We start from the raw sequence: 16543 nt of genomic DNA on the forward strand, positions 1-16543 counted from the left end.
GGGTTGGTCGTCTCTGAAAGGACGTGGAAAGATGTAGGGTGGTATCATCAGCGTAGGAGTGGATAGGGCAAGAAGTTTGGTTAAGGTCATTAATGAATAATAGAAAGAGAGTGGGTGACAGGACAGAACCCTGAGGAACACCACTATTAATAGATTTAGGAGAACAGTGGCCGTCTACCACAGCAGCAATAGAGCGGTCGGAAAGGAAACTTGAGATAAAGTTGCAGAGAGAAGGATAGAAGCCGTAGGAGGGCAGTTTTGAAATCAAAGCTTTATGCCAGACTCTATCAAAAGCTTTTGATATGTCTAACGCTACAGCAAAAGTTTCACCGAAATCTCTAAAAGAGGATGACCAAGACTCAGTAAGGAAAGCCAGAAGATCACCAGTAGAGCGACCTTGACGGAAGCCATACTGGCGATCAGACAGAAGATTGTGAAGTGACAGATGTTTGAGAATCTTCCTATTCAGGATAGATTCAAAAACTTTAGACAAGCAAGAGATTAAAGCTATAGGACGGTAGTTTGAGGGGTTAGAACGGTCACCCATTTTAGGAACAGGCTGAATGTAGGCAAACTTCCAGCAGGAAGGAAAGGTAGAAGTCGATAGACAAAGTTGGAAGAGTTTGGCCAGGCAAGGTGCAAGCATGGAAGCACAGTTTTTGAGAACAATAGGAGGTACCCCATCAGGACCATAAGCCTTCCGAGGGTTTAGGCCAGCGAGGGCATGGAAAACATCATTACGAAGAATTTTAATTGTAGACATGAAATAGTCAGAAGGAGGAGGAGAGGGAGGGACAAGCCCAGAATCGTCCAAGGTGGAGTTGTGAGCAAAGGTTTGAGAGAAGAGTTCAGCTTTAGAGATAGAAGAGATGGCAGTGGTGCCATCGGGATGAAATAAAGGAAGGAAAGATGAAGAAAAGTTGTTTGAGATGATTTTGGCTAGATGCCAGAAGTCTCGAGGGGAGTTTGAGTTTGAAAGATTTTGACATTTTCTACTTATGAAGGTGTTTGGCAAGTTGAAGAACAGACTTGGCATGATTCTGGACAGAAATATAAAGTGCATGAGATTCAGGAGATGGAAGACTCAAGTACCTACAAGAATTGCCACTAGTAGGCTGATGCCTTCCTGCAGCTTCTCAAATTTTTTTAATGTTCTTCCATATCTTAGATAATTATTATGCATATTAATATCCTCAATACCTTTAACCAATTATTATTTCACAGTATCATGCAATCATTCACCTCTAACTCTTTTTATATTCACACAACTTTTCACCGTCCAACCAGTCATCACACTAAAGGTAAAGAACATTCAGATAATACAGAAAAAATGTATTCATCATAAAATGCCTCTTATGAAATAGGTAGGTACATAAACATTATATTGTAGAATAAAACATCTTTCTGATGACGGAGTGGCTGGTTCTCCAAATTACCACAGGTACTGACCTCAACTGATAACTTTCTTTTGATGCTTCTTGTGAAAGTAGTCCTCAGCTACCTAGCTAATGATATTCTCTTGGAATCTACAGCACTGCAAAGTACAAATCAACCTTGTAATTGTAGGTTACCTTGAGTACTGGAAACTTTAAAAATATCCCTGACAATGTTCTTAAGTGGTTCACTGAAAGATAACTCTCCACATCAAAGTATCAACAACTGTACCAATGAAAGTTACCAGAGTGGATGAAACAGAAGGATGGCTGTCCAGGGAAGGAGGGAGGGAAAATGACAAGAATGGAAGGGTTTAACGTCGCATAGGCCCGCCTGGGCCCCACCCTCTGCCACCTCGCCCACCTCGTCCTCGCCCACGTGCCGCTGTCAGGAAAAGGGCAGAGTGTTAAGACATAATTCACTCTTTTCCTTCTTTAGAGATTCTGATCAAAGGTTTTGCAAATAAACTAACGACAAAAAGTCAAATATACATTAAATATATTACCTTGTGCTCTGAGAATTGCAGATTTTCCACTACCAGCAGCACCTCCTTTTCTTCCTGTCATATTCTTGAACATTGGAGCATTCTGTAATGGAGCAACAGAAACCAATCATGCCTTGAATGGAATAATATCAACGTCAAGATAACTACAAATAAACATGACCCATTCCCCCTTTGCTATCTTTGAACACTGGAACAATCTGTGAGGGGCAAAAAAAAGCCAAAAATGCAAATGGAATAATATCAACAACAAGATAACTACAAATAAACATGACCCTTCCTCCTCCTCTATGCTTGAGCACTGGAGAGTTCTATGTTGGGTAAAAAATAAAAAGAACTGCATTAAACAAAGTAGCAAACATCACAATCACCAGAAATAAACGTGACCCAATCTGATCTGATATAAGCTCCCACTGTCCCTTAGTCAAGCACACCATCCAGACGCACCTTCAGCATGTCTGGCAGAATGAGGAAGCGAATTTTTGAGCCTCGGATGAAGACGTTCTCAAGGCGGGCAGTCTGGCCATTGCGGTAAGTCACTGTGCAAGCCTCCATCTGTAGGAGGTTGTGTTGGGCAATAATGAGACCTTGAGGCATTGTACATTACCTGAGTGGTGCTATGGTTTTCAGTTTGAGTAATTAAGTGGCAGAAGGAAAATACAAAATACAGAATAATACATAATACAAATAGATAATACATAATACAAAATAGTAAAATAAAATATTGCACATATCTATCCTAAAAAAAAAAAAAAAAAAAAAAAAAAAAAAAAAAAAAATACATGCAGAATCAAACGCAGGAGTGGCAGTGATACATCAACAAAATACACAATACAGTATAACTTTACACAACACAAAATAGATAATACATAATAAAAAATAGCACAATATAACATAGCACATTACTTGAGAGAGAGAGAGAGAGAGAGAGAGAGAGAGAGAGAGAGAGAGAGAGAGAGAGAGAGAGAGAGAGAGAGAGAATAAGATAAGTAACATAAATGAATAGAAAAGCACAGCAATGGTCAACAATCAGCACACCTGGACATTCATGTTGTCTTCTGCCTCCAGCAGCTTGCCCCGGTACACCTCCCCCAGCATGGTCTCCACCGTCACAATGTGGCCCTCCGCCTCGTGCAGCACCTTGATGGGCACACCAATAGACATCCTGATTCCTGCGGGGACAAACACACATCAGACCAGCAACACTATTCACACTCACACCTGTCAGTTTCTGATTCCTGAGGGGCCAAACACACACATCAGACCAGCAACACTATTCACACTCACACCTGTCAGCTCCTGATTCCTGAGGGGCCAAACACACACATCAGACCAGCAACACTATTCACACGCACACCTGTTGGCTCCTGATTCCTGTGGAGCCAAACACACTTGTCAGACTGGCAACAATATTCACACTCACAGATGTCGGCTCCTGAATGAAAAGGATTGTCTTGTGGACTATTATACCCCATGACTCCCTAACTAAGGAAAGTTGAAGCAAAACAGTACCCCTACATATGATAGTGCCTATAAAAACACCTATGATCTGAATATTTTATGAAAATCGTTGAGGCATTGGATTTTTCGAGGATTTCCTGGCCTGCAGCGCTGTCACACTTTACCAATATGCACCTCGTCAGGTACTTAATACTTCGTAACTGAATGGTGTAGTAGTACATATACATTGTGATGCTATAAAGAAGGCAAGTTAGAGTAATTTGTGTTTATCTTTAAACATATTTTGCATTGTTTTTGCAAATACAACAGTACTTGACAATCTTTCCTCTGAGCGTTGTCACATCCCTTTGGGTGACCGAGTGAGGTCACAGATCAAAGTGACTGTGTTAATCCATGGGTAACTTCCTCTCCCACTACCAGCCAGGATGGAGAGAGAGAGAGAGAGAGAGAGAGAGAGAGAGAGAGAGAGAGAGAGAGAGAGAGAGAGAGAGAGAGAGAGAGAGAGAGAGAGAGAGAGAGAGAGAGAGAGAGAGAGTGGGAAGCCAGGTTCTCATTGATACATAGGCTCTAATCCCATAATTTGCCCAGCACTGCAGCGCTGCATGCCGAGAAATCCCTGAAAAAGCTAACGCCCAAATGATCTTCATAAAATGGTCAGACCATACAGTAAGAGTGTTTGCTATAATTCTTACTTATTTGTAAAACCTCTTTATGGTCTCTATTAAACTGTTTATGCCTAACCCATGAAGAATTCCCTTAAGAAAACTTCACCTAGAGTTCACCATAGATTACAACCTAAGAAGGCAACATAACCTAATAAATGGAGGTATTACTACGGTGGAATACTCATGAAAGAAATTAATTGGATGGAGGATGATGACACATACCTTCCTGGTGCCTCATCTCTAAGCCAGACACCTCATCAAGTATAGTCTTGAATTATGGGCAAACTCTGACCATACAACCCTGATACAGTACAAGACACTCCTTAACAGTGTTGTGTCTGCATCTTATCATATATATACTACATTCAATGACATCCTTTCTGCTTCTCACCTCCACTGTACAATTCATCAAATCAAGGTATCACAAACACATCATTCATAGAGTATATTTATTCAGATAGATTATTTGTACTTGTACTGATGGGGCATGCGGAACAGTCACGAGTGCAATCCTTAAAACCTACGGAATAAAAAATATCCTCCGTCTACACACATACATGAAGAAATGTGTTCGATAAATATTTACAAAAGTGCATGAGAAGTGTTGGATTCCAGTACAGCCTAAGAATTAAGCCTTGTTCAGATTTTCCTATCACGGGAGAGAGAGAGAGAGAGAGAGAGAGAGAGAGAGAGAGAGAGAGAGAGAGAGAGAGAGAGAGAGAGAGAGAGAGAGAGAGAGAAAAAAAAAAAAAAAAAAAAAACTATGAGAAGACAAAATGACATGAAGAGGAGAACCACCCATTGAGTCAAATATCATTCAGCAGTAGTTGTTGTGAGAAGGAAACAGTAAGTGAGAGTAAGAAGACATCCAACATAGCATCATCTCACTTGCCATACTTGAGAAACGAAGATAAAAGTCAAGTTAGAGAATTAAAACCACTGCATAACTAAACACTGTGCCTATTCAGCGATGTCTGTTCTTCTTGCTACTCTTCTTGATCTTGTGGGAGCTCTTGGACAGCTTGTGCAGCATGGGGGTGTCACGGGAAGAGTCGCCGTTCACCCCGGCGCTCACCGAATCCTTGGAATTGTCCTCGCTGCCAGAATTGACGTCATTGGTGTCTGTGTTGTCGCCCAGCCGATCACCCATCTGCTCCACTATGCCACTAACGGCTGCCATGGAGGTGATGGATGACTTACTGAAGAGTCTCTCCGCCTCCTTGAACTTCCTGTTGCGCTTGTCGTTCTTGGCATTGGTGTTCTTGTTGGTCACCAGGTAGCGGTCCCAGCCTCGGATGATGTTGCCATACAGCTGCGTGTCCTCAAGGTATGACCCCTCGAAGGCGTAGATCTGCCGCTCCAAGGATGCCAGGTTGTCTGCAATTTCAGCCCTCCGCTTCACCAGCTCAGCAAGCTCTGTGCGGGTGTCGTTTCCACCACCTGACCCCGAGGAACTCTTGGACATCTTCATGCTGGTGGTGGTGGTGGTGGTGGTGGTGGTGGTGGTGGTGGTGGTGGTGGTGGTGGTGGTGTGTGTGTGTGTGTGTGTGTGTGTGTGTGTGTGTTTAGCTAGTTCTAGTATACAAGGTCTGAACTCTACTCATGTGTTCCTGTCCTTTATTGGCTGTATCACCTTAACTCAATCCCAAATGTGTGAAATGTACTACAACTCATTCAAACATCTCCCTTGACTCAACTCAAATCCAAAGTATGATCCTGCAGTAATAGATCTTTCCTGTCTATCTTTGTCTGTATCTTTCTTGTCTATCTCTATCTGTGTAAGTCTATATGTTTGCTGTCTATCTTTTTCTGTGTACGAGTGTCTGTTTCCTGTCTATCTGTGTGTTTGTTCCAGCAGGTCTGTTTCCAGCTGGTGTGCCTGGAAGCAGCTGCCCTTGTTACACACTGTCTTGCACTATGGCACTCTCTACATCCTCTGAGTGGCCTGTGTGTTGCCTTGAATCTTGAAGCTGCAGGAGTGTTGGCGCTGAACTCTTGATCTTGGCACTGACTTCCCCAGATGTGTGGGGACGAGGCAAGATGTAAGAGGAGGAGGAGGAAGAGGAGGAAAGAGGGGGAAAGTTGGAGGAGTAGGAGTAAGAACAGCCCCTCCTCTCACCCTCAACCACCTAGAAAGAGAAAAGAGCAATTAATATGTACAGGTTTTAAAGAGGTGCTCATGAAATACATGCTTAACAGTTCACTTGGACCCACCAGGCACAGCTCTCTTTAAAACACCAACATATTAATTCCTCTCTCCAGCTTTGTGGCTCCTGTGACTTGAAGGACTCAACACACCAAGAACTGAAGGACTGAACATAACAATAAGTATAATCAAGCAAAAATAAAATAAATATAAAGCAAAATAAAAAAAAATTAATACTAATACTTCAACTAAATAAATGCTAAACTGGACACACCAACAACACAAACACTAACAAAATATTCACTAATAAATATATAATCCAGACTTCATTTCAGCCCAACAATTGTAAACAGACATGAGATCTTTTAGGGAACTGGCAATCAAGTGGGCCTTTCCTTTTTATTTTTTGTTGCCCTTGGCCAGCTTCCCCTATTCCATAAGAAAAATAAATAAATAGTAAGAGGTCTTTCCTAACAATCATGGGTAAATATGGAGGAAGTCAACATATAATTAATAAGGAAAGCAGTAAAATGACGGTTTTCTCCACTAATACCCAAATTAAGTGTACATACCACCAAAAAAATGGAATTATTAATAGCTGCTTCAACCAAACCACCACACACAACTATACACATTCTATCAGTCTAGATCACACTTCTACCAGCATTTCTAACCCCATTTTACCCTATCGGAAATTCATGATAACTTCAGGATGGAATTTAGGTTAGGTTAAAATTTTTTTCACCTACATGGATAAATAATCTGAAAAATGCATAATATTACTTGGTTTATCTTTTAATGCTAACCTTACCTGACTAATATTTCCTTTCCTCTAGTGTTCTCCGCCACTCCTTAATAATCAAGTAAAAACAATAAAATAACATGGTTTAAAAAAAACATTTCTAAACCAAGACTTTTACTTAAACAAATGAAAAATATAGATAACTATAAGTGAAAAACATGATGCTTGTAAGATTTCTATCCACCTTAAATAAACCCAAAACAAGGAAGGAAAGTAATAACAGGTCTAATTATGAAGCGAACATCACCTCATCCTTACCGGGAATACGAGAGGTATGATATTATACCTTCCTGTCTCTTACTCGTATTGCATCTATCCTCCACTTCATCTCCCAGGGAATGCCTAAAGATTGCTCGTCCTTACAGCGATACTTACACAATGGAGAGGACGACGATAAGGTCGATGATGGTAGATTAAAAGTTAGCGTCCTCCACTTTGTTTTGGTTTCCTCCCAAACGTTTGTGTGTGAGTAAAGCGAATCAGCCGAAATCCACACTAACCTTATCTTCACCATAAACAAACCAATAATGTAATTTAGTGATCATATAAACATCATGATTTGGCTAATAATTATTTAAATTACTTTTATTTGTATCAATATTTCAATAAACGTCATTATATATATATATATATATATATATATATATATATATATATATATATATATATATATATATATATATATATATATATATATATATATATATATATATATATATATATATATATATATATATATATATATATATATATATATTGTGTGTGTGTGTGTGTGTGTGTGTGTGTGTTGTACTAGATTTCACTCTTTCCCCCAAATTGGCCTCTAGTGAAATATCTGAATGATTTTTTATAATCTCTTCTAAACTCTGCCTCTTAAGAGACACCTATAAGTTAATACTGAGAAGCTTGCGATAGGTACGTAAATAATTTTGTAAATCTACGTACACAATTAACTTAACTTCAGTGACACACAACTGTCCCCTTACCTCTTCTACACTGAATATCCTCTTTCTGTATCTTACTTATAATAATCTTGGAAAGTTGGAAACTTAACATCTCTTCTCTGCCTAGGTAAACCAACTTCTGTGAAGTTCGGCGGTCTAGTTTTTTTTTTTTTTGTACCATGTGGGCTTTTCACGGGAATTTATGGGCTAAAGGGGGTACTTGTCTCCGCTTATTTAATTATTCATTTTTCTATTTATTTTTATTATTAGTTTTTTTTTTTTCTTTCTTTACCTCCCACTTCTCTCGCTCATCAATTGCTAACTCCGTACAAGGGCCTTATGGCCTTATCCGCCCCATGTATGGAGTATTCTTCACATGTATTGGGAAGGGGGTTCCGCTCATACTCCTCCTAAATAACTAGAGTGGAATCAAAAGCTTTTCGTCTTACGGTCTTATCAAATCTTCTCTGACTGACTGTCCATGGCCTCTTTCTCACTGCCGCAATGTTACGTGTCTTATCTTCTATCGCTATTTCCATGCAAACTGCTCTCCTGATCCTACAAACTGCATGCAATCACTCCTCTCGCAGCCTCCCTGCCCAAGACTTTCTCTCACCCCTATTTTGTCCACCTCTGCAACTTGCAAGAGTTAACCAGTATTCTAAATAATAAATCCCTTTCTATGACCTATATCAATTTAAATAGATATTTCAAGACATTTATCCCATTCTTTTGGCAAACTCGCCCATATTCGGGGACTAGCATCTCAGTGGGTCCTTTAGTTTTCATTTTAGTTACCCTTGGGCAGTATTCTCTTCTTACATAAAATAACAACTCGGAACACATTCATCACACATATTCAACCTGTACGTAAGTAATGCTAAAGTTGCTTCACGAAGGAATGTATGTATCTGCTTCACTCACCTGGTTGGGGGTGCTGGCCAGGCAACCAATTTTGTGGTTAATGCAAACATACACCCACTTCATGTTGCTGAGTTTAGAAAAAAAAAAAATAAATAAATAAAAATAAATAAATAAATAAAATAAATAAGAAAAAAATAAAGAATTTCTACTCTCTCTCTCTCTCTCTCCAAAGAGAGGTACAGTATAAGTAATATAGATAGATAAAGATAGGAAGAGAATATTTCATTCACTAATAATTAAAGGATATTAATCTTTTAAGTATATTCTTATCAATATAACAAAACTAAGTGTTTTATTACATGTCACACATCAGTCACATATATTGCAGGCTTTTCATGGTATACAATAGTACACTACAAGTAAGAAATTAATATGCATTCATTCACATCTGAGTACCTTTCCCTAAGTAGTACTTTCAACACCCAAACCTAAAGACAAAATAATGATGAATTGTTAACTGATGGTCTCACAAAGACAATAATAACACCCTTAGCTCCTGATGCAAAGAAAATCACGGTTGGATTTTATCTGCTGCTCTAATGATGAATGACATCAGTGTGGTGTGCAGCAGAAGCAGAAGCAGCAGGACTTATAAAATGCAGTCATTCAAGGCATGACCAATCAAGCTTCTGCAGCAGAAATGGAACAAAATTTCAGTGTTGTCCAAGATTAAAATATTACATTAGCAATGCTTATTTACAGATATGCATCCTACCACCTCAGTAAAGAAGAACACCTTTAATGAAAGGTGACAAAATTAGAGGATATATATACAAGTTGCAGTTAGATTCATACATTTTCATTCATGCCTGATTGCAAGGCAGCAAAGTAGTATACTGCACTCATACTGCATAAGACATAAAGTAAAGTAACAGTGGTGTATTGCTGAGAAATGCCATATACAATACATTCATACTCATTACTTTATGGACAAAGCAAGAAGCTGTCTCCTTAAAGCATCCATAATGAAGTTCATATGTCCATAGAGAATGTAGGCAGAATGTAGACAAGTATTAGAAGAGGTAGACAAGCTTAAACAACATAAGTCAATCTGCATTAAATTAAATTTTTTAGAGTGAAGAAAGAAAGAACATGGTAGGATGTCTGGTGGTGGGTGCATGATGGGCAGTGAGTGTGGAAGTAAAGAAAATATCGAGTGATAATGGTAGTAACAACACTGGTATGTGAGCGAGACTTAGACGAGGAATAAAAGTCGACAATGAGAAATTCAGGCAGCAGAGATGAGATGTTGAGAAAGATGATTGTAATTCAAGGGAAATAAATAAAAGCAAAGAAGTGTATGCTTAACAAGTCTGATAAAAAATAACAAAGAATTGAGACCAAATGAACCAGCAAAATCTTCAGATTATTTGGTCATAATGTGGAGAAAGGGAGACAATGAGAAGACTCAGAGGATCTATAAAAGATGAGTGGATGCTGTGGGTCTGTTAGTTGAATCCACAGTGAATTTGAGAGAGAGAGAGAGAGAGAGAGAGAGAGAGAGAGAGAGAGAGAGAGAGAGAGAGAGAGAGAGAGAGAGAGAGAGAGAGAGAGAGAGAGAGAGAGAGAGAGAGAGAGAGAGAGAGAGAGAGAGAGAGAGAGAGATATGAAAGATTGAAGGAGTGTGCAGGAGTGGAGTGTAAGGACAGGAATAAATGGAGACTCTTAATTGTGTCCTAGCCACATACTTGAAGGAATTCCAAGGAATGGGCATCTGAGTAGATGAGATTAAATTAGTTCATATATACACATGTGTCCAGGACTCATAGGTCAGGAAGTATATGTAGTGTGCAAGTGTATCTGTATGTTTGAAATCAATGCAAACTTAAAGACAAATTAAATATGCCTCTAAACACTGAATGCACACTGTAAGCCTATTTTTAAATTCATAAATAGGTACACTGGAACATGAAGTAAATAATGATAGCAGCTTTGTACAAAGGTACTGTTTACATTAATAGTAACACTTTAATTACTATTCTGATATCCAAAGATATTACAATAGAAAAAAACATACAGTATTTTACAAATGACCATTTCAATACCAAAATGTTCCTTACAATGTAGTTTTAAAGGACATTTTCAGCATAACTCCAACATCTTAATCACTCATACAAAATATTTAACAGGCTGATGAGCCAATTCACCAATTTGTGCAATTGTTCTTGCTTTTTTTTTGGCCTGGGAAAGTCTGAATAGAAGAGCTGTTTTGCAGAGCTCTGGCTTGTTGCTCAACTGCTTCTGAGCACAGTGCCCAGAGTGACACACACAAACATTCCCTTCTTTCCAGGAGAGCAACTTTTCTTTATAATGGTAAAAGAAAATATCAATTTCCACCTGAAGTATTATAATTGAAGACTAATTATTTTGTAATTCATAAAAATTAAAGCAAAAAGACAGTAACTCTTTAATCATCTGCCATTTCATGACTGAGTAGTTCGTTGCAGTGGTGCCTCTTCACCACAGTAATTATCCAACATATTGACAAAACTAAATAACTATACAACTAATGATAGTCAACTATGCAGATTCTGGACTGAACTGCATGAAAGAATTATCATTTGCTTATTTTCCTAAAGGAGCTCAATTTTTTTGATATAATGATCTTAGTTTATACAAAAGTCTTTCATATTTTCTAAAAAAAAAGCTGTCTGACTTTCTTGTTACAACTTCTTTATACAGTTTTCTCATGGCCCAGTCTACAAAGCTTTATAAATATATTAGAAAAATAACTGTTGTTTTGTTAAAAAAAGTCTAATCATCATGCCTTCAATGCTTCATGGATTATGTGTTAGCATTTGAAAACTGCACTTCCTTTGAAGCCAAACCTTTACCAAAGTATCATCCAGCATACAGCCTGAGGAGTGTGACATGTGGCCTGTGGCCCATGGCCCGTACCCTCTACTCCTTAGCTGGTAGCCTGAAGCCTGTGGCCTGTGGCCCGTAGCCTGTAGCCTGCGGCCCAAACCCAGTAGCCAGTAGCCAGTAGCCTGTGGCCTGTGACCAGCTATGCATTCTCCTGGGAGTTCAGTGTGATAGTTCACATGAGTGAAGTCAGTTCTAGCACTCATGGTCATCCGAGGCCAGTTTGAGTCAGGCCTGGACCTGGACACGGTAGTTGGAGTCTCGCTGGATGTCACTCTTGCCCGTCTTGTTGCGCTTCTTCTCAAAGTCAGGCGGTGGAGATGGGTAGTGGTCCATGGTGGGTGATTTGATGGCTGGGTTGACTGAAACAGGAAATTGTTTTAACATCCTGCCATATCACTCAATAGAATCACAATAACACTACAATACACAGGAACTGCCATGTGTAGACCCTGACTTTTGCATCTTCCCTCATTTTCCTGTGTTATTATTTCAAATACAAACTCAGTAAAGCAATACACATGCCACAATCACACACTCTTTGCTTTCTAATAATCTCTCACATAAGCTAACATCACACCTCACTTGCCACAGATACAAATCCTTTTTCACTTACTAACTTATACACTTTTTACTTCCTATAATTTCTCTAATATTTTTTTTACCCTTTCATCATAGCTCCTTATTAATATAAGTCCAGTTTAACCTACTAACTCATACACACTTTACTTCCTACAATTTTTCTAATATTATGTAATCCTTTCATCATACCTAACTACAGATATAAGTCCACTTTCTACAAACTCAAAAGCTTGAATCTAGACCATAATGGTATACTCACTTTTGCCTCTGTAGTGGGCCAGCTGTTGGTACACCTGCTTCATCCTCTCAATGTTGTTCTGGCTCTGCTTGATGTGGTCCACCATGGGCATTGGGTAGTCACGCCCTATCACACACTTGCTTGCACGCTGCACTGACTCGGGCGCCGTCCAGGGCTCATGGATGTATTTGGTTGGGAAGTTTTTGAGCACAGGCAGGTATGTTCTGTGTAAGAGGAAAATGATGTTATGTTCAGAGAAAAGGAAAATGATGTTATGTTCTGTGTGGGAAGAAAATGATGTCATGTTCTTTGTGGGAAAAAAATTATGCTAAGTGCTCACTGTTATGATACATCACTACCATCTTTTCTGTGTGTTATCTAAGGTGACTAAAAGGGAGTGGTGGGATTTGGAAACTTCTTTATACTACTTCCATTTCAGGAGAGAGAGCCTGCCTAACCACACATCATGCAAAAGAATACTATAACAGACTAAAAGGGATTGGTGGGACTCGCACACTTATTTATATTTTGATTCTTAGAGATGGATGGACAGTTTGGCTACACATTCTACAACCAGGCTAGAATGTTGTTCCTGTTTTATTTATGTAATACAAAACTTATTAGCTAAGAGGCTTATAAGGAGTATTCACCTGATATAATCTCCATTTGGATCAGCCTTCCTCCCATACCGCACAGGACAGTAGCAGTGGAAAAATTGCTGGAAGAAGGAGGAGCAGGAGAGCCACATCCATGAGCCGGCATTGACAGACCAGTCGGCATCCAGGAGCAACTCATCAAACACCTGCAGAAGTAATAAGTCTTAGTATTGGCTTGGTTATATTAGGTTAGGTCTTGGAACATCTTGCTCTCTCATCATAGTTATCTTCACATCAAAGATACTGAGAGTGAATGTGTACATTACTTGAATACTGACAATGTAAATCAATAACATCATGAAAAGTGGCTAAGTACTAGATGATGTTATTGTTTATTGTTATTTTGGTTTGTAATAGAACTCAATGTTAGTACAGCACTATTATTTATTGCTATTTTTATGTGTGATGTATCTCAATTGTTACCTAATGTTTACAGTGCAATAATTACATGAAGAAAGACTAAACTGTTTTTGTAAACATAGGCACCTATCACGGCATCACATTTTGGGGTAATGAAACTTTGGAAACAATGCAAATAAAGATTCAGATAAAATTCTGAATTCTTATACCCAAATGGTATGTGGAAACTAAAGGTTCTCTCTCTTGGAGGCACAAAGGTCCAACACATACCTTCATGCCTTCCTCCCAGGACACCCACAAGTCCCCTCGTGTAAGGAAGCAAGCCACAGCATGCCGCGCGACATTGTGGATCCATCCCTCATTCCGAAGCTGCGTCATGATAGCGTCCACCCATGGATAACCTGTCTGGCCCTGAGGTAAAGTGTTTGGGTCAGGATGTGATGGTGCTGTTGCAACTCACCATAAAAAACATAGATGAAACAATAATAAAGACAAATATATATAAGACTAGAAAATTGTAATAAATAGTGACCTCTAAAAAATTAGTTGACATACATGAGGTAGCTTCTATATGAGATAAGTGAAGGAAACATGAAAAGAGGCTAACTGAGAAAGAAAGTGAAGAAATGAAAGAAAAAATATGAAATGAAGAAGCCTCATATTACACTTACAATCTATACACTCAAAAAGGTTCATAATAATCTTTCATACTCATATAAGCCTACTTCCTATTTCTAATAAAAAATACTAGTTGAGCATTATATCAGTGGAAAAGATGTCTTAGTAATGGGCTATTTGTCTAATAATCCATGCACCATTAATACCTACTCCTTATACAGCTAAACATGGTAAAGTATTGGAAAACCAACAGATATGAAAACCAGCTTACATTGGCCCACTTAGCGAGGGCTTCAGGGTTCTTGTCCCAGGGTATCTGCACACATATTGGGTTTCCCTCCATGTGGTCAAACTTTGGGTTGTTGGTTGCAGCCGTGTAGTAGAATTCCCGCCACAGGAGCTGTCCGTGGAGCGAGAGTGGCGGGGGAGACTTTCTTATCTGTAGGATGGGGAAAAGCCAGGACTGTATCAAAACTTATCACAATAGAACAAAAACCCTGTATCAAAACATATCACAATGGAACAAAAAACATCTAAATATCTAAAGAAACAAGAGCCATATAGACAATGAAATTCAATTCATTGTCCTATCTCATCCTCTACACTTTTTTACAAAGATCATCTGAATTCCCTAAAAAAACTCTAAAATTATTCATATAAAATAAAAAGCTATAGTCATTTACAGTTAAACCAGAGATCTATCTCCCTGTTCATACTTTCTTATAGAGATCATTGAGTTCCTTAAAAAATCTTCTGCAGGAAAGGCAGCCAAATCTGAGGTAGGGAGAGAGGCCCGTGCGGGAGGGGTACAGGGATTGTGGGGTCATCTTTGGCCGGCCAAAAGACGCCACCCATGCCTTCCTCTCCAAGTGATGCTCCAGCCTAGTCAGGGCTTCATTCTCACCGCCCTTCCACCCAGTCTGTTGCAGCGACTCTGTGTCAAAACCTGCAAGAGAGACACATTGTAGCCACACTGACAGGTCTTTTCCTTGGCTTTAGATGAACTGTTGTAACACTAATATGTATGTATATCACACAGGCATTCAAGCAAATAATTAATCATTGAACATTTTGACACATATTATAAAGGATTAATGATATAAATCACATACACATTAATGCACAAACAGAAAAACTTGTCAGAGAGATATATAGGGTGAAAAAAAAATAACCAGACTGATATGGTGCAAGAAAAACTGGTTGAAAGGGATAGCTAAAACCTGCGAGAAGGGCCAAATGTCAAGGAGTTAAAACAGTATTGCTCGGTGGACGGTTGATGAATAACTTGCCCAAAGAGATCACACAAATCTTCTAATTTTATGACACATAATTATAGATGAGGTAGAAAAATATTCTTGCAGTTATAGCAATACTAGAAATTCATGAGTGAAATTGCAGGACCAAAGTCATGACAAGTGAAAAGTTGTACGAGAGAGAGAGAGAGAGAGAGAGAGAGAGAGAGAGAGAGAGAGAGAGAGAGAGAGAGAGAGAGAGAGAGAGAGAGAGAGAGAGAGAGAGAGAGAGAGTGTACCAGTATCTATCTAACACCTCTGTACACACACACACACACACACACACACACACACACACACACACACACACACACACACACACACACACTCACCATACCTACCTCACTCATCCATACACAACACACACACACATAAATCTGTTTGCGGATGATGCAAAACTGTGCAGAGTTATAAAGCAAAAAGAGGATTGTGAAATACTTCAGGAAGACCTAAATAAGATATGGAAATGAAGTAAAAAGTGGGAGATGGAATTCAATGTGGACAAAAGCCATGTCATGGAAATGGGAAAGAGTGAAAGACGATCCGTGGGAATCTATAAGATGGGAGATGGAGTAGAACTAGAGAAAGTAAAAAAGGAAAAGGACTTGGGAGTGACGATGGAAGAAAACAACCAACAGGTAAGCCATATTGATAGAATTTTCAGAGGGACATATAATTTGCTAAGGAATATTGGATTAGCATTTCACTACATGGACAAAGAAATGATGAAGAAATTGATAAGTACTATAATAAGACCCAGATTGGAATATGCAGGAGTTGTCTGGATCCCCCATAAAAAGAAACATAAGGAAGCTAGAGAGACTACAAAAAATGGCTACAAGAATGGTTCCAGAATTTGAAGGGATGACATATGAGGAGACTAAAGGCTATGGATCTACCAACCCTGGAACAGAGAAGGGAGACAGGGGATCTGATACAAGTTTATAAATTGATTAACAGAATGGATCAAGTGGATAATGAGAAACTGATCCGAGAGAAGAATATGACATTCGAAGCACAAGATCGCATAGTAAAAAACTGAGGAAGGGAAGAT

The 16543-nt window shown here is 39.0% G+C and overlaps 2 protein-coding genes across 6 annotated transcripts in view; both read right to left on the reverse strand.

Annotated features, from left to right (window-relative positions):
- Nucleotides 1-1319: 1319 nt before the first annotated feature.
- Nucleotides 1320-7518, reverse strand: LOC123508767 (small nuclear ribonucleoprotein Sm D3-like). Of its 3 annotated transcripts, XR_006676001.1 has the most exons (6): nucleotides 7386-7518; nucleotides 2975-3108; nucleotides 2384-2491; nucleotides 1940-2021; nucleotides 1679-1818; nucleotides 1320-1534 (listed from the first exon to the last, which is right to left on the reverse strand). XR_006676001.1 is itself a non-coding variant. In XM_045262662.1 (5 exons), the coding sequence occupies exons 2-5, from the start codon at nucleotides 3098-3100 to the stop codon at nucleotides 1748-1750; spliced, it is 387 nt and encodes a 128-aa protein (XP_045118597.1). In that variant the 5' UTR covers nucleotides 3101-3108; nucleotides 7386-7518; the 3' UTR covers nucleotides 1320-1747. The 3 variants fall into 3 exon arrangements, 2 of the variants coding, with proteins under 2 accessions (XP_045118597.1, XP_045118596.1); XM_045262662.1 differs by having other exon boundaries at nucleotides 1320-1818; XM_045262661.1 differs by lacking the exons at nucleotides 1320-1534; nucleotides 1679-1818; nucleotides 1940-2021; nucleotides 2384-2491; nucleotides 2975-3108 and adding an exon at nucleotides 4498-6191 and having other exon boundaries at nucleotides 7386-7510.
- Nucleotides 7519-9124: 1606 nt separating this feature from the next.
- The window catches only part of LOC123508643 (cryptochrome-1-like), a 28825-nt gene continuing 21406 nt past the window's right edge, over nucleotides 9125-16543 (reverse strand). For all 3 annotated transcript variants that reach the window (XM_045262484.1, XM_045262487.1, XM_045262485.1), the window contains 6 exons: nucleotides 14914-15143; nucleotides 14469-14636; nucleotides 13850-13990; nucleotides 13214-13365; nucleotides 12585-12787; nucleotides 9125-12105 (listed from right to left, as the gene is read on the reverse strand). In XM_045262484.1, the coding sequence (XP_045118419.1) occupies nucleotides 11972-12105; nucleotides 12585-12787; nucleotides 13214-13365; nucleotides 13850-13990; nucleotides 14469-14636; nucleotides 14914-15143 (1028 nt within the window). In that variant the 3' untranslated portion in view covers nucleotides 9125-11971. The remainder of the gene's footprint in view (nucleotides 12106-12584; nucleotides 12788-13213; nucleotides 13366-13849; nucleotides 13991-14468; nucleotides 14637-14913; nucleotides 15144-16543) is intronic.

Source organism: Portunus trituberculatus, chromosome 25 (genome assembly GCF_017591435.1).
Source record: "Portunus trituberculatus isolate SZX2019 chromosome 25, ASM1759143v1, whole genome shotgun sequence".
Lineage (NCBI taxonomy): Eukaryota > Metazoa > Arthropoda > Malacostraca > Decapoda > Portunidae > Portunus > Portunus trituberculatus.

Coding starts and splice junctions, on each gene's coding strand:
- LOC123508767 (XM_045262661.1), bottom strand. CDS start 5,533: ATGAAGATGTCCAAGAGTTCCTCGGGGTCAGGTGGTGGAAACGACACC.